We start from the raw sequence: 22,851 nt of genomic DNA on the forward strand, positions 1-22,851 counted from the left end.
AAGCATGTAACATTACAGGAATATTCATTCGTACATTTCCTATGAATTTTTTGCTACTGTTATCAATGAAAGTACTTAAAATGTACCTAAGGGTATCATCGATGTTTATTATTTTGATGCTATCTACAACCCGAGTGCGCAACGAGCCGCTATCATAACCATAATTTGAAGCAATTTGTTTGCTCTAGGTAATCTTATATTTTTATTGCAACAATAATTTACCAGACAGTGTAGTAAACAGTTACTACTCTGACTCAACTGTATACTTCATATCCAGTTTTTCTTAATTTAAAAGCAGAATAAGTTATTTATGTAAAAATTAGTGTAAAATTTAAACAGCAATAAACATTGTTATTTTATAACAATAAAGACATAAAAACATAAGACTAGGTACGTAATTTTATAATGTTGCGATGTGTATCAAAAACAACTCAAAATATTCCTCACTGGCATTCACAAACCTTTAAAGTTTTCCCTTGTACTATACGTGAAAAATTTGTCAAATATTAATCAAAATGGAAAAGGATTACTGCAAAATGCAGTGAATTGTACTGTTTCACTTATATCCTCATTTTTTGTGTGGTGATAATAGTTGTGAAAGTTCCCTGAAATTTAGCGAAATGTACAAAATAATTTTTGACCTCGATTCTAATTTTCATATTTTTGTTCCCAATTCTCAGACATTTAAAAATAAACAGTAGTTATAGAAACATTTAATGTTTGGGCAATTCCTTTTTTATAGCTCTTGCTTAAAATAGTTAGCACACAACAGAACTGTGATGATAAAATTGATATCATTAAAGGTAGAATCGCGAAAAAAACTACACAATTAATTTTTAAATAGTTAACCACTGGGAACAATATGCCACAGCTTGTTCAAGTCCGCTCAGGTATCAGAACTTAAAGATAAAAAAAATGATGACACATTTTAGAGCTGTATTCTTTTCGAGTTAACAGTATGCATGATGATCATTTTCGTGATATCTTCGACCACCTCTGGATCTCTGCTGCTAAATGAGCTAAAATTAAAGTAAAAACTGCCCTTACGGACTTTTCAGCTTAGAACCAATCAAATATTAGTTTTTTTAAAAAAAATTCATGGTTATTTTGTTAAGATATGAATTGGATTGGTTAAGGAAATACAGTATAAAGAACTTTTCTCTATTTTTCATTCATATACAGGATGAATCCAGTTTTTCAACAAACCTTAACAGTTGATAAAATAACTCATGTCAAGAAGGTTCATATAGAAATAGATCGTAGAATGCTGCGTTTTCAATATACTGAATATTTGATGAAACATTTATATTTATTTACTCAATTATATGTAAAAATTCAATAAATTGGTTTACAAATGCATCAACCAATCGCGGAGATACTGTGGGTCAGTGTCGTTCAGAATCATCTTGGATTCATGATAAAATAGATCTAATTGTCACAACCGTTTCTATGAAAAATACAGATTTGTTATGAAAACCACTTTATATTTTTTCTTTATTTTTTGGGTATTTTGCCACCTGTGAAAAAATTAAAAAATTAGTGAAATAAACCCTTGCGCCAAAAGAATCGGTCAAGGTTTATTTTTATGAAAATAGTTTTGCCTAACATAAAAATCTCACACTGAAAAAAGCAGACAAATATAGAAAATACAAATACACCACTTTGAAAAGTTGTTAACGTTTTCAAAATCTATGTTTGTTTTCTGAAAAAAAATAATAAATAAATAAAATAAAACTACGAAAGTATAACTAAAATGAAAAGTTCTGAAGACGAAAACAGATAGATTTTCAAAACGTAATGTGTATTTTGTACTCTTTGTAACTCTGCTTTTTTCAGTGCAAGTTTTTCTGGTTAGGCAAAACTATTATTATAAAAATAACCCTTGTTCGATCATTGTGGTGCAAGGGTTTATTTCACTTATTTTTAAATTTTTTCACAGGTTGCACAATACTTATATTTCTTCAGATTCTCTAAAAAACTAACATATAAAAATTAATGTCAACTATATGTATTTCAAGAAAAAATGAACACCCTAGTGCAAAAAGAGTATATTGCTAATATATAAATTGTTCAGATGCAAAAGTTTTTTTGTCAGTGTACTTTTCGTTATCGTATCACTTAGCTAAATAACTGCATTTATGCAACGATATATCCAAAAAATTATTTGTGGTGCATTTTTATCTGCGTATGTTATTTTTTTTCAAATTTACACCATGTGGAATCAGTGGATAAATAATAGTCAAAATATTTTTCCATAAAATTATTACATACTTATTATTAACAAACAGGGAAAAAAATCAAAGACAAATATCAAGTTCAAAAAACCATGTGGCGTAAGAATAGAATAAGTGTCATGCAACTTTTTAACTAAAACAACTACTTGTGGGATATGCTGAGTATACTCCTCCAGTATTGACTAATTTTCACTATATCTAGTAAATAGCTAAGATCATTTGTCAGGAATCACCAGACAGACTGGATTTGAACTTATTAGTTGTTATACAGGGTGTTTCAGTTCGAGTGAATCAAACTTTAACCATAAATAGAATTCTATAAATAATTCAGAATTGCCTTATAAAGCAAGGGTCCAAGTCTCACCGTTTTCACTGTACAGGGCCATACTGGTTAGTTTTTAAAACCATATTATTTATGAAATCTTTGCTAGGCTTATAACAAATTGATTCAAATTTGGTGTAGTGTTAACACGTACATAATTTACTGTAAAATTTATAAATTTTTGTAGGTCAGTGGTGTAAGAGTGGGTAGTAAAGCGGGATTTTTTTACCCCTACTTCTACGCCAATGACCTAATAATCATTTTGGATTCATTTTTAGATTCCGTGGACAATTTTACATAAAACAGGTATACTTGTTGAAAATCGATATAGAGTATGGTTTTACCGAAAATCTCAGTTGAATGATAAGAAAATCTTGAATATTCATCAATTTTTTTGCAAACACTAACTAATATTTCAGATTTAAAATTAATAAGTAGGTGTAATTTTTTTAAAGGAATTATATCTGTTTGAAACAAACGGACCATTGAATGAGCAAGGATACCTATAATTGCTTCAGAATGGCACAAATAAAATTTTAGAACATGCTCTCCACCAGACTGCAGCGCAAAAAAAAATTGAGCTCAGAGAAGGAATTCACTACATTACGAATACAATAAATAATGCACAAGGGATTATATTTCAAATTTACTACTACTAGTCGTTTTGCCGATGTAGAAACATTATTTAATATTGTTGTGAATTCTAAGGGGACATTATAATATTAATTTAAAATTTATTTCCTATCCTTAAGAAACTTAATTTTTTATCAGAAAAACGGAGATTTTTGGTAAAACGATACACAATATCGATTTTCAACAAGTATACCTTTTTTATGTGGAATTGTCCACGGAATCTAAATCCCGCTTTACTAACCATTCCTGACTGACCTATAAAAATTTGTAAATTTTACAGTTATAAGCACAGCAAAGATTATTTCATAAATATGATTTAAAAACCTTTATAAGGCAATTCTGAATTATTTATCCAGTTCTATTTGTGGTTAAAGTTTGATTCACTCGAACTGAAACACCCTGTATAACTTATCCTGTTCTGTTGTGATTTTATTTTACAGTTTGGTTTCTATTAAGCTCACAGATTCCATATTTGCACCAGACAAAAAAGCACAATTTTAATTATATCCACAAAAATCTGATTAAAAAAATTGGATGTCGACTTTCCTGCCCCATAGACTATAAATTTCAGATATAATAAGAATAGCATCTCTACCCTTCATACTAATCGCAAGGATTAGCCCAGAAGATGAGTACTTGTGCAGGAGAGGGGGTGGCAGATTATTATAAGTAGGCCGCAAAAGTCCAGGAAGGACTTACATTGGTAAGTCCTAACCACCGTTCAGTGCAGGAATGAGGAAAACCTGGAAAACTTCATTGATTAGTGAGATGGTCAAACAACGACTGGTATCAATCTGTCACATTCACCTAAGCCAACGTTTTTGCACCATATCATACCTGCGGAGAGGGTACCTAATTCTAATACAGCTGATCTACGGTCTTACAGCCATGGAAATCGAACTCGCAATAGTGGCATTCGTACATTCAAGTACTGACGCCTCGAAGTGCTCGGCCACCGACCGACATATGAAATAATTTGACAGTTCGAAATCGAATTTTTAGTAGTTTGTGAGATGTACCCTGAAATTCCATTTTACTTATACTGTACATTAGTTATAATGCCGCTTATTGAAAACAAAGTATAAAATCTAGTTGCCAATTTTAATACCAAAAATTGTTATATTTTATTTAGTATCTTGAAAAATATAGCATTACCCAAAATAGTCGCATATCTGTGAAAGAACTAAACAAAAAATATATAAAAGAGGGTTGCTATATAGATGACGAAAAACACAAAATGCAAAAAAATTGTTAAGGTTGAACGTTGCAGAATAATAAAGGAGAAAATTCAAAAATAATCATCAATACAACAAATGTATATTTCTTAACCAATTAACCATAAATATATACCTATGTAAAATATATATCATACAAAATATGCATTTCTTTCTTAAATTTATCTTCCTATTCAAAATCACATTACCAGCATCATGACCCAAACTGTTCCGTAATATTCTCAATAGGCTCAAAGGAATAACTACCTCTACCATCTAAATGTAGAACAAATTCGTGGTGTTGCCACAAAGACTTCCTATGAGAAACCGTCAGCAGAGTGATGCCTACATCCCTGCAATATCTGTACATGCTACCTTCCACGTCTACCGAAACGGCACTGGTACATTCATCTAAAATTGCAAACTGAGGCTGGTGATAAAACAACCGAGCCATTGCTATTCTCTGTTTCTCTCCACCACTCAAAATATCCAGCCAGTCGGCAACCGCGTCCAAACCCCCTTCTCTCTCAAGGAGGTAACCCAGCTGAACTCTACGGAGGTATTCCTCCAGTTTCTCATTTGTAGTTCCTCTCCTTGCGGCTTCGGCACCCGAATGGGGGTAAGTTAATTGGTCTTTGAGACTGCCGAGAGTCATGTAAGGCCTCTGGGGTATGTAAAACAATTTCCCACGGGGAGGTTTAGTTAGTTCACCTCCGAATAAAGGCCACAGTTCTCCTAAGATCCTAAATAGGGAGGATTTACCAGCGCCGTTTGGTCCGCAAACCAACACGTTCATCCCAGATTTAATTTCGAAAGACAACTCGGGAATGAGAACGTCGCCATTGGGGGTTATCAAAGGCACCTTATTGAATTTTATAATGTTATTCTTAAATATTAACTTGCCTCCGTTTGGTTTCAAGTTTTCTGCTCCCGCCACCATTGTTCTTTGATAATTTCCTTCGTTTAATTCCTTCAAGACGTTCCTTAACTGAGTTACTCTAGCGGTGAATCCAGCAAGTCTTGTCAAATCTCGACCCGCTAATACTAAACGACCAATCGCTTCTGCTAATTTCACCAACATCCTGCCGTAAGTGTAGTACAACCGAGACCTCTCATTGTTATTTGCATTGGCAAACATGTGTCTCTCAGTGAGAAATGGCAAAGATACCACCCAGAAACCCACCACACTAGCAAAGTATTTTGCGACTAGATTATCTATTATACCCATGAATACTTTGAATCGTAAGAATTTCCTCAAGTGATTCAACAATTTGTTGTAGCTAGCTAACAGAGTGGCTTTTTCTCGTTGGTTGCCATTGTAAAACGCAACTTCCTCCGAATGAGTAATCAGCCTGGAATTTATATGTCTGAATTCTCCTTCTAGTTTCTGCTCCCCAGCTGTCAATCTGGCTGTTGGCTTGCGTATGTGCGTTAGAAGTAGTCCCGAAACAACGAGATAACCCAACATAAAACCTGGAGTTCCACCTCCCAAGGTAGTAGATAGTTTATAGACATAAATACCTATATCTAATAGTGGTTTTGCAGTGTTGCAGTAAAGATCGGCTACACCCTCGCAGAACTTGTCCACATCGTTAGTTAAAAGCTGATCAGCATTGGCGATACGGTTGTCTAGGTTCGTTATGCGATAATAAGTGTAATTTTTCAGGTATTCGTCATACAGCCTCTTCGTCATATTTGTGCGCAGTTGGATTTTTAAGGCACCAATTGAATACTTCAGGACATTGTTAACAACAGATATTATGGGCATAGCTAAAAAGAAATTGATAAGCCGCTTCTTGAAGAGGTTCTTGTCCATCGAGATAATTGCACTGCAATATAAAAAAATTATATAACTAACTGCACTGTCAGGGGTGATATATTAGTTTCTTATATACAAAGTGTTCCAATTTAGGTGGTTAAAGTCAAAGAAACTATTGACAGTTTTCTTAATACACCTTGCTCCTATTTCCGTCACATTTAAGCCCCAATTTAAATAAAACATGGTGTTATATAAACTACTGCATACTTAACTAGTAATTAGAGAATTATGATTTGGGGGCAGAAGGATGAAAAAGAAACGCAATTGTAATGTAAACCTCTATTTTTGATTTCAACATTTTTACATAAAAAAGGCAAACTACCTTGAAGTCTAAAAAATTTACCCTTTATGGATCATGTTATACAACAAAATCGAAGTTTTTATGAAAAAAATGGCGGGAGCAAATTCTGGAAAAATTTCAAATAATTCAAACTACAGTCCAACCTCTTTAATCTGAACACACGTTAATCCGACCACAGGCTAATCGGAACGAACAAATCTGAACGATGACAAGAAAAGACTAGATCACTTCGCGCGTCCGCGCATAGTCGGCAGTCAGTTTGTTTACCGATAGCGAAGAACTTGTTGCGTGTCGTGTTTTGTGTAACAATTTTGTTACAGTTTTTAAGTTTGTTTGATTTTTTAACATTAAATTATTGCAATTGTTTATAAGCATGAAAATTGCGAAAATGTTTAAACAATCACCACGGCTCTCGTAATCGTCCGATTTGAATTTTTCAAAAAGCATTTTAAAGCTTGAGAGCTCTTCTTTTTGTGGTGAAATTTTCAAGTATTCAAAGGCTTTAGATTTTTAGAAATTTGATTTTGAAAATTCTTTAATTTAAAAAAATAAAAAAAATTAAACAATTATTATGTAAAAACTATCGAACCGAATTGGATGAAATTTGGTGTGATGATTCTATGCACTAAGAAGTTTAATTGGGAAAAGTATGAAGGTATTATTCAAGTGTCTGACAAAAATTGACAAATAAACTAGCATTTTTTGCAATTTTTTAAATGATTTTTCCGATTTTTGCAACAACAATAATTATTTTTTCGAATTGCAACTAACTCTATCTTGTACAAAATTTAATTAAAAAACTTTTTCCCTCTTCCATTTTTGTCTAAAATGAATAGTTGCTATGTTGTCGATGAGAAATCCAAGAGAAAAATGATTTTTTTTTGTTATTTTTAAATATTTTTTTGTAATAACAATTAAGCCCACGTTTTTTTTATTTGCATAGAAAAATTATCATTTCTGATGTTATTTAGAAGCCGTTAAAGCAAAAATCTCCAATCATATGCATTTTACCCAAGTACACCCTTTGTAAGACAGATACCGCCTGGACTACAGGGCATACGTAGAAAAATGAATATTATGAGATTTAGCTAAATTTCGATATTTGCAATTGTCTCGCACCATGTTAGAAATTTCAAAAAAACCTTTTGGGTTTGACGGGAACTTTAAAAAAATTTTAGTCATATTACATGAAAAAATATCACAGTTTATAAAATAAACAAGCAATTATAAAAACAAATTATGATTTCATTTATTTTTTCCAATTATCTTCAGACCCCAAAAATCAATAACACTATTTGACGATTTTTAGTTTCGAACAGGGGAAAATCGTCACACCGATGTTTTTATTAGATCTAATAATAAAACTCTTCTTCTATGAAAATTCAGTAAACATCACCAATTATGTAGTTGCTATGTAATAATAGAGACAATGAAAAAAACATTAAAAATGGTACCAAGTAGGACCACAGTTTATTAATAAAAATTAGGTGCAATATTTTTTTAGTAGTCGACATTTTGCTGAAGATGGAACACACTATATACAAAAAAATAAATGTATGTATATTGCAAGAGGTTCAAAAACTGTTCATAACGGATTCAAAAATATTTTATTTTTAATTTTTTAATACCGATGATTTAATATGATATATAAATACTTACAGTATTACTACATAAAAACAATAATATGTAAATAAAGATTAGTTAAAATATTAATAAACAGTACTGACCTAGCTTAAGAATTTGTGGATGAGGCTATTAAAAAAATTGTAAATATAAAATATAATTTCAAAACACCATTAAATAGTAAAACAGTATTTTATTAACAATATTTATAAATACTAATACTAAAACATCAATGGTTTTTCAACAAATTTTTTTATATTTTTTTAAGTCACGTTTCAGTACCCAAAATTATTATTTACGTTATGACTGAAAAAACAGGTTTATGATAGCATAAAATTGGATGTAGTCAATTAACTCTTCTTTTCCTTTTTACTTTAATTGTATTCTTGTTAGAATAACTAACAAATTAATATTATTATAGCCGAGAAAAGTAAGTTAATTTTACCTTTGAATATGGCATGTGAAACCAGCAAATAATTGATTCATAATTTAATCAAGTGAAAGTTATTTTAAGGATGTTAGGTAATTAAAAGTAATATTTACTATTTATTAATTAAAATGGCAATTAAGTATATATGTTCATTTAAAAAAAATAAATAAATATCTGTCTATCAATTAGCCCGTTTTTATTTAAATCATATCACGTAAAGTTTAATTGTGTAGGTATTTACATATTATACAGAGAAAATTTTCCATACAACTTTATTGTATTCAAATTATGGTAGGTACCTACCTAAAACGTTAACCTTCTAGCATATAAGTCAGCAGAAAGTAGAATTCAGAAAAAAGCCAGTAATTCACTTGCAGTTAGGAAGACTAATCTGTTTATAGGTAGGTATTCAATTCTTTTTATGCAAAAAATATATATATTTCCGGATGAAAGATTCTACGTTTTTACAATTGCAATTATCTTCAAATCAATGATAATTGTTCCAAATTACTCACCTTTCGATTTTTGTTCCATTGTCAATAAGCCAAAGGTCACAGATAGATCGTGAAATCAAACTGAGAGCAATTAAAAGGAACAAACCACTTTCTGAGCTTGCCCATCCCGGAACAGCAATTTTAAATAATTGTGTTAATTGTATGAAAAACTGTTTATCTACTTGAGCTTTTACTTTTATATCTTTCTTCTCTGAAATTAAATACTTCACTTCCTCTTCCACATTTTTTTTTCTTGTGCTACAATAAAACAAAAATAAAATAGGTAATAGAACATAAAATAATAAAGTAAAAATGAAATTACTGACCTGTTAACTTTTAAACTCCTATTTTTTCTTCTTGCGGCTAAATACCAAGCAACAGTTAATACACCTGCACCAGCAAGAGCATTGTTTTTATTTATTAATTTACTGTAATTTGGTGCCATCACATCATTCGTTCACTATTAACAATAAATAAAATTTTTAACGGTGACTACACTAGATAAATTACACATTTCATTTTCCCACCATATCGCTCTCTAGACAGTACAATTTTAGACTTTGAACATAATTAAAAACAACTTTTTGTAGTCAGGCTAGTTCATCAAGTCCTTCGATAAACTTCGATAAATCCAAATGACAGTCCCTCCACTCCCTCCCTCCACTACCCCGCCAGTCACTACACCGTCTCAAAATCAGATGATTTTATGCGAGCGACGAATGAAATACCTATGATAAAAAGAGATACACATTTCTGACATCACAGTAGGAACTATTTCTTTTTATAAAGGGTTTTGTCGCACAAAAAAGAAAATTAACGTACGTAATTATTCAAAAATGTAAATAATATCTGTTATTGCCATACTGAGGTCAATTGCTCAATCAGTAACCAACGAAAACTATTTAATGGAAGGGTACAAATACTGATACTTATTACTTAGTAGCAATCTAATACCCCAGAATAGAAGGGTTTTATTTCCGTGCTAATACAAGCTGTGCTAATACTACAATTCAGCACCCTCCTATTTGTTAAATAATAATAATTTATATTGAAATATTAAGAATCTGTTGCAAAAATAATAGTGAAAAAAAAAAGATACGAAACTTGGAGCAAATTGTATCGATTCAAATATTTGCGCTAAGATATGCACATAAATGTATGAAATCAGGGCAGCCAAACAATCACTCAGTTTTATGTAAATATAAAAAAAAAATGATAATGATTCATAACAAAAACCTATTCAGTTTTGAATACAATTATTATACTGTTAGTTTTTATTATTTTGGCATTAATTAAGTTTTTTAACACTATCATTCAAAAACATCTTTAATCTAGGGTTGCCAGATTGCCAGCTAACGATTACCGAACACCAGTGGCGGCTCGTGCTATATGAAAATGGGTGGGCACAATTAGTTATGTGTGTTTTGGGAGTGGGGTCACAGAAGACAGATGCACAGGCAAAACAAAAAAAAACACAACACTTGCAAAATGTGATCTGTTCATTTGTTGAAACTTGTCAATGAAATGGCAAGGCAGTTTGTTTAACCCTAGATGCAAACCTTCGCATATGGCATGGAGCTACCGCTTACAACACCAGTTCCTTGAGGTACAAGTTACCAGATGACGATGGTACCTAAACCTATTTACTAGAATTACCGAACAAATTTGTGTTCGGTTTGCCTTTCATTCCGGACACGAACAATTGAGTTAATAACCGAACAGTCCGGACGAAATCCGGACGGTTGGCAACCCCACTTTAATCCCCCAAAAAAAAAAAAAAATGAAAATAATATATCCAACCATGTTGAATATCATTTATGCCCCTAATCTTTATTATGCATATAGTTTGCGAATACTATGTGACATCACAGAATTCAACATAAAAAGAACAAATTAAATTGCAACAGATTTCAGACCTGAATTCTAGTCTAGTCAGAACGCTTTAGTTTTTTACATGATAAAACACCTTTAGAAAGCTGAGAAAAAATGTAACATGTAACTCTTAACAAATAATAATAGAAGCGAGAAAAATGTACACTCAGAAAAATTCGTTAAAAATGGTCTTCGACACGTGCTCTCAACATTTACGCCCCAAGTCTTGATTGTACATATATACTATTATGCATATTAAATAAATTTTAGTTTGGTTTTTACTTCTTTTGGATGCCGTAAAAAAAGGTAAAGGTCATGAAGGTTACCAGCAATTAGGCCATACTTGACCCTTTTTGCCTGCTAACTTACACTACCCTCCACCTTAACAATCACAAACATCCATGGGTACGACAGGAAAATTCCTTCGAATTTTCCTATTGCGTGCGGGATTCGAACCCACTACGGTTTTGCCGCACAGCCTGGTTCACCTCAAGGATTTTATTTGTATAAAATCCTTGGGTTCACCTCAGTAGGCAAGTCTTGGCCGCTTCGGCTACCGCCGCGCCCTTTGAATGCCGTAAGTATCTATAATAACAGTATAACAGTAGAATGTCTTGTGGTGTTAGCGTCACGAAATTGCACCGGGCTTTAAATTTTGGATGTCCAGTCGTTTAAAAAAAAAACGAAATCTGAGGACCCAAGATCAAAGGCAAAAGAACCGACTCTAAACGACCAACTGTACATATATAATCTGTGTAAATGTTTTGTGTCAATTGTCATTATCACCATACCAACATAAGAATAATAAAAAATAGTAAAAGTGAAAGGGAAGGGAAGTTCGATCAAACAATAAACACAACCGGTGTTTAAAATTTCTTACAATTTAAAAAAATGAAAGTAGAAGAAGTAAAGAGCACCGTAAAAACTCAAAGGATTAGTGCCCACAGCCATATCAAAGGTTTAGGGCTGGATGAAAATGGGTTTGCTATACAATCTGCTGCAGGATTGGTGGGCCAAGAACAAGCAAGAGAGGTTAGTTTTGTTTAACCGTTTATCAAACGCTACATACTAAATTTAAATGTATCGTATTCTTCTTAAATGTATTGTAGGCTGCCGGGGTCGTTGTAGATATGATTAGAAGTAAGAAAATGGCTGGTCGGGCAGTACTATTAGCTGGCCCGCCAGGTACTGGGAAGACAGCTATCGCCTTAGCCATCGCTCAGGAACTAGGAACCAAAGTGCCTTTTTGCCCAATGGTGGGTTCAGAAGTATATAGTACTGAGATTAAGAAAACAGAGGTGCTCATGGAAAATTTCAGACGAGCTATTGGATTACGTATTAGAGAAACCAAGGAGGTATATGAAGGCGAAGTTAGTGAACTTACGCCGGTGGAAACTGAAAGTCCAGCTGGAGGTAAGGACTGCTTTAAAAGTAAGATATTTCAATAAACGATGCTTATACTTTAGGTTACGGCAAAACTGTCAGTCACGTAATAATTGGTTTGAGGACTGCAAAGGGCAGCAAACAATTAAAGCTTGACCCCAGTATTTATGAAGCTCTGCAAAAGGAAAAGGTGGAAGTTGGAGATGTTATTTATATTGAAGCTACGAGTGGAGCAGTTAAACGTCAGGGAAGATCTGACGCTTACGCTACTGAATTCGATCTGGAAGCTGAGGAATATGTACCATTGCCTAAGGGAGATGTACACAAGAAAAAGGAGGTTGTTCAGGTACATATAGTTCTATTTTTAATTGCTTTTGACACTCTTTATAATTAGAGCTCAGAGACAGTTTCGTGCATATGTAAGGTGGAGAGGTAAATGACCTATATTATCTTTGCGTGTTTCATTTCATACTGTATTTCATGTGTTTATAGGGTCTGCTACTATTTTATTCTTATAAAATGTAAAAAATCATTAAATATTTTGCTGATTTACGTAGAAACAATTAGGAATCTTGTTTGTGGGGTTAGATATCTTTAGTATATTTAGATTTCAGATATTTAAGAACATTGTTTGACTTCAATAGAAGAATTTATGTTTTTTAAAAAGAAATTTAGTAAGAAGGGCAAATATCGCTTAGGTAAAAATACAGTTGACATTATTCTAGTTATATTTAACACTTTTAAAACTGTCGTTTTAAAATCTTTTTCTCTAAAAGTTTTTATATATAATTTCGTTATATCAATATTTATTACTTCCATTCACAAGGAGGCTACCTGAAAAAACAAATCTAACAAAACATGGAAAAATATCTTTCTATAGGGCTTTTTGGAAACTGTGATTAGATTAACTCGATTTTTTTTGTTTGCAAAGGGGACCGGTTAAATTTACAAATCCTTCGGAAAGGAATTGAGTTAATAAGGATTTAATTTACATGTTCTGATCTTTCTAAGCCGACACGATTAGGAATAACTGGACCAGCCGTTTTATCTAACAGTTCATGATTAACATCATAAATGATGCCCCCATAAACTTGCCCATTTTAATGAATATTATGAAAATGTATGCTTTGTTCTATGCTAGATTGTAGAATAACACACTAAAAATTTATGCTTGACTTTGACATCATTGAGTCTTAAAAAATGGGCCTACAAATTTTTCTGAGGGCCAATACTGTAGAAGGTTTTTTGCCTCTGTGCCCCCAAATTGCTATGGGTAAATTGAATACATTAGTAGAAATAGCATCAAACAACGTAGCTTTGACTTAAAAATTATGTAAATTTAATGAGAAACAAAGAAAATGTCAATGGAAAATTGATTTTCAACTTTGGAGTTCATGACTTCTAGTTTCTATAAGGTGAAAAAAGAATTCATATTCATTCGCATGTGTGTCGAGTTCTACATATGATAACTTTTTTATCATTAGTTTAAATTTCATTAAACTATTTTTTTTTTAGGATGTAACGTTGCATGATTTAGATGCGGCCAATGCTAAACCACAAGGTGGCCAGGATGTTCTGTCTATGATGGGGCAGTTGCTAAAACCAAAGAAAACCGAAATCACTGACAAATTAAGAAGAGAAATCAACAAAGTAGTGGACAAATACATAGACCAGGGCATAGCCGAATTGGTACCCGGAGTGTTATTTATTGACGAAGTACACATGTTGGACATCGAAACATTCACTTATTTGCACAGAGCTCTGGAGAGTGCCATAGCCCCCATAGTTATCTTTGCTACCAACAGGGGCCGCTGCCTCATAAGGGGAACTGATGATATTTTTGCCCCACATGGAATTCCTTTGGATTTGCTAGATAGGCTGCTTATTATCAGAACGATTCCCTATAACAGATCCGATATGGAGCAAATCCTCAAGTTAAGGGCTAACACTGAGGGATTAGAGATAGAACACGAGGCCTTGATATCTCTAGGAGAAGTTGGCACGAAGGCGACATTGCGCTATGCGGTGCAGTTGCTAACTCCTGCTTACCTCACCGCTAAAATTAACGGAAGGAATAACATAATTCAGGCAGATGTCGAGGAAGTTGGTTCTTTGTTTTTGGATGCTAAGTCGTCGGCGAGGATCTTGACCGAGAACAAAGAGAAATATATGATGTAGGGTGTAGCCCTGAGAATGTTTGTTTTTTTTTTTAGTGAATGTTGTGTTGAAAGGTTGAATGCGTTTTGTTATTTTAAATAGTTCTATTTCAATAAACGTCATGTTTCTGTGAGTAGAGATGTTTATTATTTCTAAATTCTGTCACTATTTAATTGTAAAAATAGTATGCTAGTTGCTGCAGTAGCGTATACAGGGTGTATTTAAATGGAGGGGCACAAATGATACCAGAGATTCCTTGGGTAAAGATAAGTCGATTTAACCTAAAATACCTATATCCCAAGTCACATAATAAAAAAGATACAGGGTGTCAAAGAGAAAAATAAAAAATGGTTTTTCCTTAATAATTTCTATAATTTTAGTGAGAAATGTTTCAAATTTTCAACAGAGGTTTTTTAATGATGGGAAAAATAATATAATAATGATTTTTGAGTGTCGTGTATGAGGCGCCCTCTGCAGGCAACGTTATGCATTGAATATGAAGTAACTTTTTTGCCAACCCCGTATACAGCATTTAGTAACAAAATATGAAATATTGGACTTTTTGAACAAAAAAGGTATACATATTGAAAATGGCTAAAGCCAACCATTGAGGAGATATTTTTAATTTCATGAATTAGTGTTGCGGATTTATACCTCCACAAATGCCAAGGTTCGAGTTAAATAAAAAAATCAAGTAGGTAAATGTCATTTGATAATACTCGTCCCACTAGTGGGACACGCTGTATACCTATATGGGTGTATATTTGTATTGGGTTCTGTTTGTATTATGTATTACAAAAATTGTATAAACTGTATATATTCCAACATTGGTGTATAAAGGGCTGCATAGATATTTATATCAATTTTTTCCTATAAATGAAATACACATTTTTAGCATAAAGTCGTTTTATTGCTTATGACATCAATGAAAGTTTATTACTTTAATTGAAGTTCTTGAGTTTAGTGTTTAGTAAGAAGTTTGTATTGATAATCGTGGAACTATAAACTATCGATTTTTATTACTTTTCCATCACCTGCTATTCAAATTTCCCAGCTTAATACATTTCTCTGCTTATCCAATCCACTGAGGCCATTTGTATATGTGATGATTAAATCAGTTTTGATTGGCTAAATATCAAAATACATTTAACGTCATCTGGCGTGGTGACGTTCGATTGGTTGGCAGTGTCCAAAAAAGACTTCTAGAACGTAAATTTCTGACATTCATATTTTGAGTGTGTTTCGTGTCGTTCGTATAATTTTTTTCGTCTGCCGGCGTTTTTTAAATAAAATATAATTGATTTGATGCGTTAAAATTTACCTAAACTGCAACTATGAAGCAGTACATATTTTTATTCATAGGTTTATTTATTCTTATAGGTAAGTAAATTATAATATTATTTTTTTGGAATTTTACTAAAAAAAAACTTCAGGTACCACACAAGCGAGTGAAGCTGGGGGATCAGAAAATGTTGAAACTGTTGATATAGACTTGGGGGCCAGCAGGGAAGGTTCAAGAACAGGTGAGTTTTCCTTTATTCATTATCTAATTTTCGCATAGTTCATGAGATGTTCTCTTACAAGAATATCTGTTCTTTTGTGAAAATTTAACCTTCTATCTCTTGGGTCAGCATCTGTTAATCGCGTGTGATACCACCCATATCTAACAAATAATCTGAATTAAAACTAGTTATTCCTAAATTATCCTTAAAGTAAACTTATTGAAAGTTTAAACAAATACTTACTTTTGATTTTCTGTTATTGAATCCTCATATTTTTCTCTAGGGCCACAAACTTTCAGTTTTTTCAACCATTCTTTCACTGTTTCATCATGGTATTCGTTATCTATTGAATATTTTGTGTAAAATTTTGGGGTAACAATTGGTGCTGCGACAGAGATTTGTTAAATAAATTATTAGTTCTTTAAAGCTACTTACGTAAATGCAGCGGCTTGTGTATTTGTATATTAGATCGACCAGGCAAATTTTTTTCAATGAAGGAAAGTTTGAAGGGTTTTTGTTTTTCTTTTTGCTCTTCATCTGAATGTTTCATGTTCACGTGTTTGATCAATACCGTTGTTAATGAACTGTTAAGTGTTTATCTATGTTGGCAATGGTAATTGGTAATCAATACTTTAACTTTATGTTGCAGATGACGAAGTTGTTAAACGTGAAGAGGAGGCAATTAAGCTCGATGGCCTCAATGTGGCTCAGCTTAAGGAGCTTCGTGAGAAATCTGAGAAATTCGCATTCCAGACCGAAGTTAACAGGATGATGAAACTCATTATTAATTCTCTTTATAGGAATAAAGAAGTAAGTCTTTTATATTTTAATATTAGAATATGTTTTATCAATATATTTTCAGTATTTAATCTTAGTTTTTGATTAGGTACCTAAAGGTTTATAGTTGTCAGGAATGGATTAATTTATTTGATAAGATCTTTCATTTCTACCATTTCTATCCTTATTGGATTATATTTTAATTTTTCAATAAGTATTTTAGTTGCATTATGTTCTAAATATTTCTAAACCTATATAAATTTTATATCCAAGGGTGTTTCAGGTTTATAATTACCAACTTCAGTAAAATATAGAGCACATTTAGCTAACACCCGAACATCTCATGTTTATCTTTAATGTTAAACGTTTCTGAACTGCATGGTTTATCTGTTGGCTTTGACAGAACTGTAATTCTCTATTACTTTGCAACTGCTGCATTTTCTTGGATAACATTTTGTACAAATATACCTAGTACCCCTTTAGCCCACTCAGAAGTCTAATATGTTATTAAAAGATTAAAGAGCCGGACTCTACTGTTAATGTTTGGTGTTTATAAGATTTCTGTAGAAAACACTGTTTTGTGGGAAATAAGAATAAGATGGTTACCTTTTCTGTTTTTAGTGACAACTGAATTTTGTTAGTTTTATTTTAATTTAAAAGATACTATGTCATATTGTGATAAATCTAATATTATATGAGGGTCACTAGAATATTCAATTAGCCCTTAAATTTGCAATTATTTTTTCACTGATGTATCATTTTTATTTAGAAATAGTTGAATATTTGCAGGAAAAAAAGGTAGGACTTGGTAGTGTTATTGAGTGCAGTACTGGAGATATTATTGTATGTTGTCCTTAAGGAGTGCGTTTTTATGCACAATTTTGATTATCTTGTCCAGCATTTTAGAAAATCTAAGCAAGTTAGAAACAATATCTCTTCAATGTTCTGTTGTTTACACGTTCTCCGTGATCTTTCAATACGAAAAATTAAATGAATCCTTGTATTTCCACATTTTTATAGTTTAGATGGATTTTCTTCTATCATTTGCAATTTCTTGTTTATAAAACGCCAGCCTTAAAATCCTCATTTGTGATATCATGACTGAGCTAAGATAAATCATAATATTTTTGTCAGGAATTCAATATCTGGTACATTTATTATTGTAATAGAAATATAGAAAAACTTTTATAACTTTAAAATCTGCAAATAAAATTAATTGACTTTTAGCTATTATTATTATTATTTGTAAATTTAAAATAGTATGCAGCCACTAAACGTTCGTTATCAAATTTTACCACCATTTATCAACATTTGTGAAAAGATAACATGTAGGATGATAGTAATGACACAAAAAATAGTGTTTGTAGAAAATTTAATCCAAATATGTGGAGCGATTCCAAAGTTACAGGAGATTGCAGTTTTAGTAAAAGTCAACACTATGTAACTCGGAAGCAAAAATTTTGTTTTTCTTGTTCATTTTAAAATGGAACTTTTGCATAACTTATTGAAAATTGTTGTTTAGCACATTTGTATATTTTTCTGGTGACTATTTCAGATCTTCTTGAGGGAATTGATCTCAAATGCCTCCGACGCTTTGGATAAGATCCGTATGTTATCTCTCACGGACAGAAGTGTTCTGGATGTTCAACCAGAGCTGAACATTCGAATAAAAGCGGATAAAGACTCGGGAATGCTGCATATCACGGACACAGGCATAGGTATGACGAAACAGGACCTTGTCAACAACCTGGGTACTATAGCAAAGTCTGGAACTGCCGAGTTCCTCAGTAAGATGCAGAATGCGGAGTCGTCTCAAGATATGAATGATATGATCGGACAGTTTGGTGTTGGTTTCTACTCTGCCTTCTTGGTAGCCGATAAGGTCATTGTCACATCTAAGCACAACGATGATAAACAGTATATTTGGGAGTCTGACTCGGCAACCTTCAGTATCGTGGAAGATCCTAGAGGTGACAGTTTGAAGAGAGGTACCACTGTGAGTTTGGAACTGAAACCAGAGGCCAAGGATTTCTTGGAACACGATACTGTCCGCACCTTAGTCAAGAAATACTCACAGTTTATTAACTTCCCGATTTATCTGTGGACCAGTCACACGGAAACTGTAGAGGAACCAGTTGAAGAGGAAGTAGCAGAGGAAAAACCGGAAACTGCCGATGAAGAAGATGCTGCTGTCGAGGAAGAGAAAGAGGACGAGAAACCAAAGACCAAGAAGGTTGAGAAGACGGTTTGGGATTGGGAGCTTCTGAATGACAGCAAGCCGATTTGGACTAGGAAGCCTTCAGAAATCGAAGATAAGGAGTACGACGAATTCTACAAAGCCCTAACCAAGGACACCAATTCGCCTTTGACCAAAATTCATTTTGTAGCCGAGGGCGAAGTCACTTTCAAGGCCTTATTGTACGTGCCCACCGTCCAACCGTCTGAGAGCTTCAACAAATATGGCACCAAAACAGACAATATAAAATTATATGTTCGTCGCGTATTCATCACTGACGAATTTAACGACATGATGCCTTCATACTTGAACTTTGTCAGAGGAGTTGTGGACTCGGACGACCTACCTTTGAACGTATCTCGTGAAACCTTGCAACAACACAAACTTATCAAGGTGATCAAGAAAAAGTTGGTCCGTAAAGTACTGGACATGCTCAAGAAGCTTCCTGAGGAGGACTTTGAGAAGTTTTGGAAGGAATTCTCCACAAACATCAAGCTGGGAGTTATCGAGGATCCAACAAATCGCTCCAGATTGGCCAAACTTCTTCATTTCTTCTCCTCCAATGACAATAAACAGACTGGCTTAGCAGAATATGTGAGCCGGATGAAGCCCAAACAAGACAAAATCTTCTACATCGCAGGAGCCTCGAAAGCCGAGGTGCAAAAGTCACCTTTTGTTGAACGGCTGTTGCGTAAGGGATACGAAGTCTTGTACCTGGTAGAAGCGGTCGATGAATATACTATTTCTGCCCTTCCTGAATTTGAAGGCAAGAAATTCCAGAACGTTGCCAAGGAAGGGTTCTCCTTAACCGAAAGTGAAGGAGGCAAGGACCAATTGGATCAGTTGAAGACCACTTTTGAGCCCCTCACCAAATGGTTGTCGGAAAACGCTCTGAAGGATCACGTTGCCAAAGCTATGGTATCCGAAAGATTGTCAGATTCCCCTTGTGCTCTAGTAGCAAGCTTGTTCGGCTGGACCGGAAACATGGAAAGACTTGCCGTTTCCAATGCCCATCAAAAATCAGATGATCCTCAGAGGTCCTACTATTTGAACCAAAAGAAGACCTTGGAGATCAATCCAAGACACCCGCTGATGCGAGAGTTATTGAAGAGGGTTAACGATGATGCGGATGACCCGACAGCGAAAGACATGGCACTGATGATGTTCAGAACGGCAACTCTGAGATCTGGGTACATGCTGAAAGATACATCCGATTTTGCCCAGTCCATCGAAGTTATGATGAGAAAGACGCTAGGGGTTCCTCTGGACGAGCAAGTGGAGGAAGAGGAAGATGTTCCCGAGGATGGCATTCCAGAGGACGAGAATGGAGATATTAAGGATGAGGAGGAGAGAGACGAAGAGCATGACGAACTGTAAATAATAGCGTGAATGTGAGCGTGTTTATTATGAGATTGTTGTAAACGATCTAAAAAAGACTGTATAATTTTTGTATTTGTAATTTAAATTAAATAAAAAATTATTATTTGTTTTATCCTTCACTTGTTATCGGAAATCGATTATGTTAAAACACCGTACAAATAGATCCAAAAAAATTTGGGATCATTAGCTAAAATAACCTTTTTCAAGATGTCAGGTGTTACAGTTTTGAAAAAACTTCAGAGGATGTTTAATATTGATTAAGAAATTTCAACCTAGAAGGCAAAAATTTGATGAATTTATACAGGGTGTCACACTTAAATATGCTACAAGCCTGTAACTTTATTTTTTGGCTGATTTCACAAATTTTTATTTTGGAATCGTCACATATTTCGATAAGGAAGTATTTCTGGAAAAATGTTCACATGAAACATCCCATTTATTTTCAAAAGTAGTATCACACTGTCCGGAATGAGGTTAACTCTGATTAACCCTGTATGTATTTTTTTACATACGGATTAGGAACAATGTAGTTTTAATGAGACACAGTATTGGTAAAAAAATATTTTATTGGCAACTAACTAAAAAAAACTCCTTATCGTCTTCATTATTGTCCTCCAGAGGGCTGAAAACATAAATTTTTGTGAGTATAGAAAAGTAAAAGTTTCTTAATTCGGTTGTAATTTTTTATTGAGAAATATTCTATTTTATTTCTTCAGTAAATAATCACTATATGACAAGCTAGCTAAAACGATGTACAGAAGCACAATTGTCCAAAGAAAATATACAGGGTTTTCATTTATATTTTCACAGGATCTATTACAAGAACTAAAAAAAATAAGTAGGTACGTACACAAAATTTTCCCATACTATCATTTGAACTAATAATATACAGGATTTGGATTTTGCGACACGAAAGAGCAGCGGAGAGCAAAGAGATTTTGTTGAATGAATTATGAATGCTGATTTTTCGAACAAGATCATTTTCAGCGATGACGCTCATTTCCATATTGATGGCTTCATTAATCGACAAAATTGTCGCATTTGAGGTTCAGAAAATCAACGCTGGAGACTCCATCGGAACCATTCTTCTTCGAAAATGCGTCTGCTCAGGCAAAAACAGTTAATGGTGCTCGCTATTGTGAATCAGTTTTTTTGCCTAAATTGCAAGATATGGATGTAGACGACGTATGGTTTCAACAAGACGATGCCATTGCACATGCCATACAGCCCGAGTAACAATTCAATTACTGCATGAGCGATTTTTGGTGATCAGAATTGGCAGCCCAGATCATGCGATTTAACACCGTTGAACTTTTTTCTTTGTTTTTTTTTTGAAGTTTAAGGTGTATGCCAACAAGCCCATGACGACGCACGCCTTGATGGAGGAAATTGAGCGTTGTATCAACGAAATTCAGCCACATTTCTAAACGGTCATGGAAAATTTCGACAAAAAAGTGAATGTGCCAGTATAACCGTGGAGGCCAATTAGCCGATATGCTATTTCATATATGAACTTATATACTGTCTACTTTATGAATAAATAAAACAATTATAATTTTTAATTAAGAACTTGTGCTTTCTACCAAATCTACTTCTATCGTGAATTTTGAGACACATTTAGATAATGTAGAAACAAAGCCACCTTCAATTTTTTTAAATAGAAATGTCCTGCATATTTTTGTATACCTATATTTGGACAGATTGTTACCTTAAGATTACAATGATAAAATTGTTGATAGGTATACCTCTAATAATAAGGATGTATGGTTAAAAGAGTGTTGGAGAGAGATTAACATCAGTGATGATAATAATCTCTTTCCAATTATACTTATGACACAATAATATACATATAATACCTATTGTCGTATTCCACCCTTCGAGCGAGTTTCAGGATTTCAGAACACCCCGTATATTCATAGAAGTCATAATCTTGTACCTACGGATATGCCGGAGACCGCTGAATTGAAAAGGAGGCGAAACAATCATATTCACCTACCTTTCCAATTCAAACCAAAAACCCGCCACGGTTGCGAAATCAATCGCCGTCGGCCGGGCAGAATGAAAAAGCCTCCATGAGAGTCTTCAGACATCGATCCTCACGGCGATAGCGCTCCCAGAGCGTTAAAGACCAATTTCACCGACCTTTCCAGTGTCACCCGCATCGCGACCGATCTCGCCTGGGTCTGCCATCCCGGCGCGCAGTGACCACTGCCGCTGCTCTCGCAACCTGCAGTCGAACCCCGGGACGCTTCACGATGACATTTGGAAATGGCCATTAGAAATTTCACCACCCTTTTGAATTGGTCAAGGACGCTATCGCCAATAACTCCAAAAGTTATTGAGCGATCGGTGTCAAAATTTAATGCAGCACTCCTCAAGTCGCTAGCATTATCTTACTAAATTTTCGTCCGAATCGGATGAGCCAAAACGCCGTTATACGGGGAAACGCGGATTTCACGTTTTCCGCGTTTTCA

General features: G+C 33.8%; 4 protein-coding genes across 5 annotated transcripts in view; 2 read left to right on the forward strand and 2 right to left on the reverse strand.

The window, feature by feature from the left end:
• Positions 1–4,489: 4,489 nt before the first annotated feature.
• Positions 4,490–9,709, reverse strand: LOC108917665 (ATP-binding cassette sub-family D member 3). The gene is made up of 3 exons (XM_018724386.2): positions 9,397–9,709; positions 9,092–9,328; positions 4,490–6,232 (listed from the first exon to the last, which is right to left on the reverse strand). The coding sequence occupies exons 1-3, from the start codon at positions 9,513–9,515 to the stop codon at positions 4,618–4,620; spliced, it is 1,971 nt and encodes a 656-aa protein (XP_018579902.1). The 5' UTR covers positions 9,516–9,709; the 3' UTR covers positions 4,490–4,617.
• A 1,796-nt stretch (positions 9,710–11,505) lies between these two features.
• LOC108917657 (ruvB-like helicase 1) lies at positions 11,506–14,618 on the forward strand. The gene is made up of 4 exons (XM_018724377.1): positions 11,506–11,974; positions 12,052–12,355; positions 12,409–12,671; positions 13,841–14,618. The coding sequence occupies exons 1-4, from the start codon at positions 11,834–11,836 to the stop codon at positions 14,501–14,503; spliced, it is 1,371 nt and encodes a 456-aa protein (XP_018579893.1). The 5' UTR covers positions 11,506–11,833; the 3' UTR covers positions 14,504–14,618.
• A 1,074-nt stretch (positions 14,619–15,692) lies between these two features.
• On the forward strand, positions 15,693–20,489 carry LOC108917684 (endoplasmin). The gene is made up of 4 exons (XM_018724416.1): positions 15,693–15,862; positions 15,916–16,005; positions 16,634–16,794; positions 18,317–20,489. The coding sequence occupies exons 1-4, from the start codon at positions 15,817–15,819 to the stop codon at positions 20,372–20,374; spliced, it is 2,355 nt and encodes a 784-aa protein (XP_018579932.1). The 5' UTR covers positions 15,693–15,816; the 3' UTR covers positions 20,375–20,489.
• A 436-nt stretch (positions 20,490–20,925) lies between these two features.
• The window catches only part of LOC108917672 (regucalcin), a 35,467-nt gene continuing 33,541 nt past the window's right edge, over positions 20,926–22,851 (reverse strand). For both annotated transcript variants that reach the window (XM_018724397.1, XM_018724399.1), the window contains one exon: positions 20,926–20,999. In XM_018724397.1, the coding sequence (XP_018579913.1) occupies positions 20,956–20,999 (44 nt within the window). In that variant the 3' untranslated portion in view covers positions 20,926–20,955. The remainder of the gene's footprint in view (positions 21,000–22,851) is intronic.

Source organism: Anoplophora glabripennis, unplaced genomic scaffold, assembly GCF_000390285.2.
Source record: "Anoplophora glabripennis isolate ALB-LARVAE unplaced genomic scaffold, Agla_2.0 scaffold44, whole genome shotgun sequence".
Classification (NCBI taxonomy): Eukaryota; Metazoa; Arthropoda; class Insecta; order Coleoptera; family Cerambycidae; genus Anoplophora; species Anoplophora glabripennis.

Bases quoted from the DNA above. Each gene is read 5' to 3' on its own strand.
- LOC108917665 (XM_018724386.2), bottom strand. From the start codon at position 9,515: ATGGCACCAAATTACAGTAAATTAATAAATAAAAACAATGCTCTTGCT. The intron at 9,329-9,396 runs GTCAGTAATTTC...GTTTTATTGTAG, and splicing joins AGGAGTTTAAAAGTTAACAG to CACAAGAAAAAAAAATGTGG. The intron at 6,233-9,091 runs GTGAGTAATTTG...TTTATATTGCAG, and splicing joins AATGGAACAAAAATCGAAAG to TGCAATTATCTCGATGGACA.
- LOC108917657 (XM_018724377.1), top strand. From the start codon at position 11,834: ATGAAAGTAGAAGAAGTAAAGAGCACCGTAAAAACTCAAAGGATTAGT. The intron at 12,356-12,408 runs GTAAGGACTGCT...CTTATACTTTAG, and splicing joins AACTGAAAGTCCAGCTGGAG to GTTACGGCAAAACTGTCAGT. The intron at 12,672-13,840 runs GTACATATAGTT...TTTTTTTTTTAG, and splicing joins AGAAAAAGGAGGTTGTTCAG to GATGTAACGTTGCATGATTT.
- LOC108917684 (XM_018724416.1), top strand. From the start codon at position 15,817: ATGAAGCAGTACATATTTTTATTCATAGGTTTATTTATTCTTATAG. The intron at 16,006-16,633 runs GTGAGTTTTCCT...TTTATGTTGCAG, and splicing joins CAGGGAAGGTTCAAGAACAG to ATGACGAAGTTGTTAAACGT. The intron at 16,795-18,316 runs GTAAGTCTTTTA...TGACTATTTCAG, and splicing joins CTCTTTATAGGAATAAAGAA to ATCTTCTTGAGGGAATTGAT.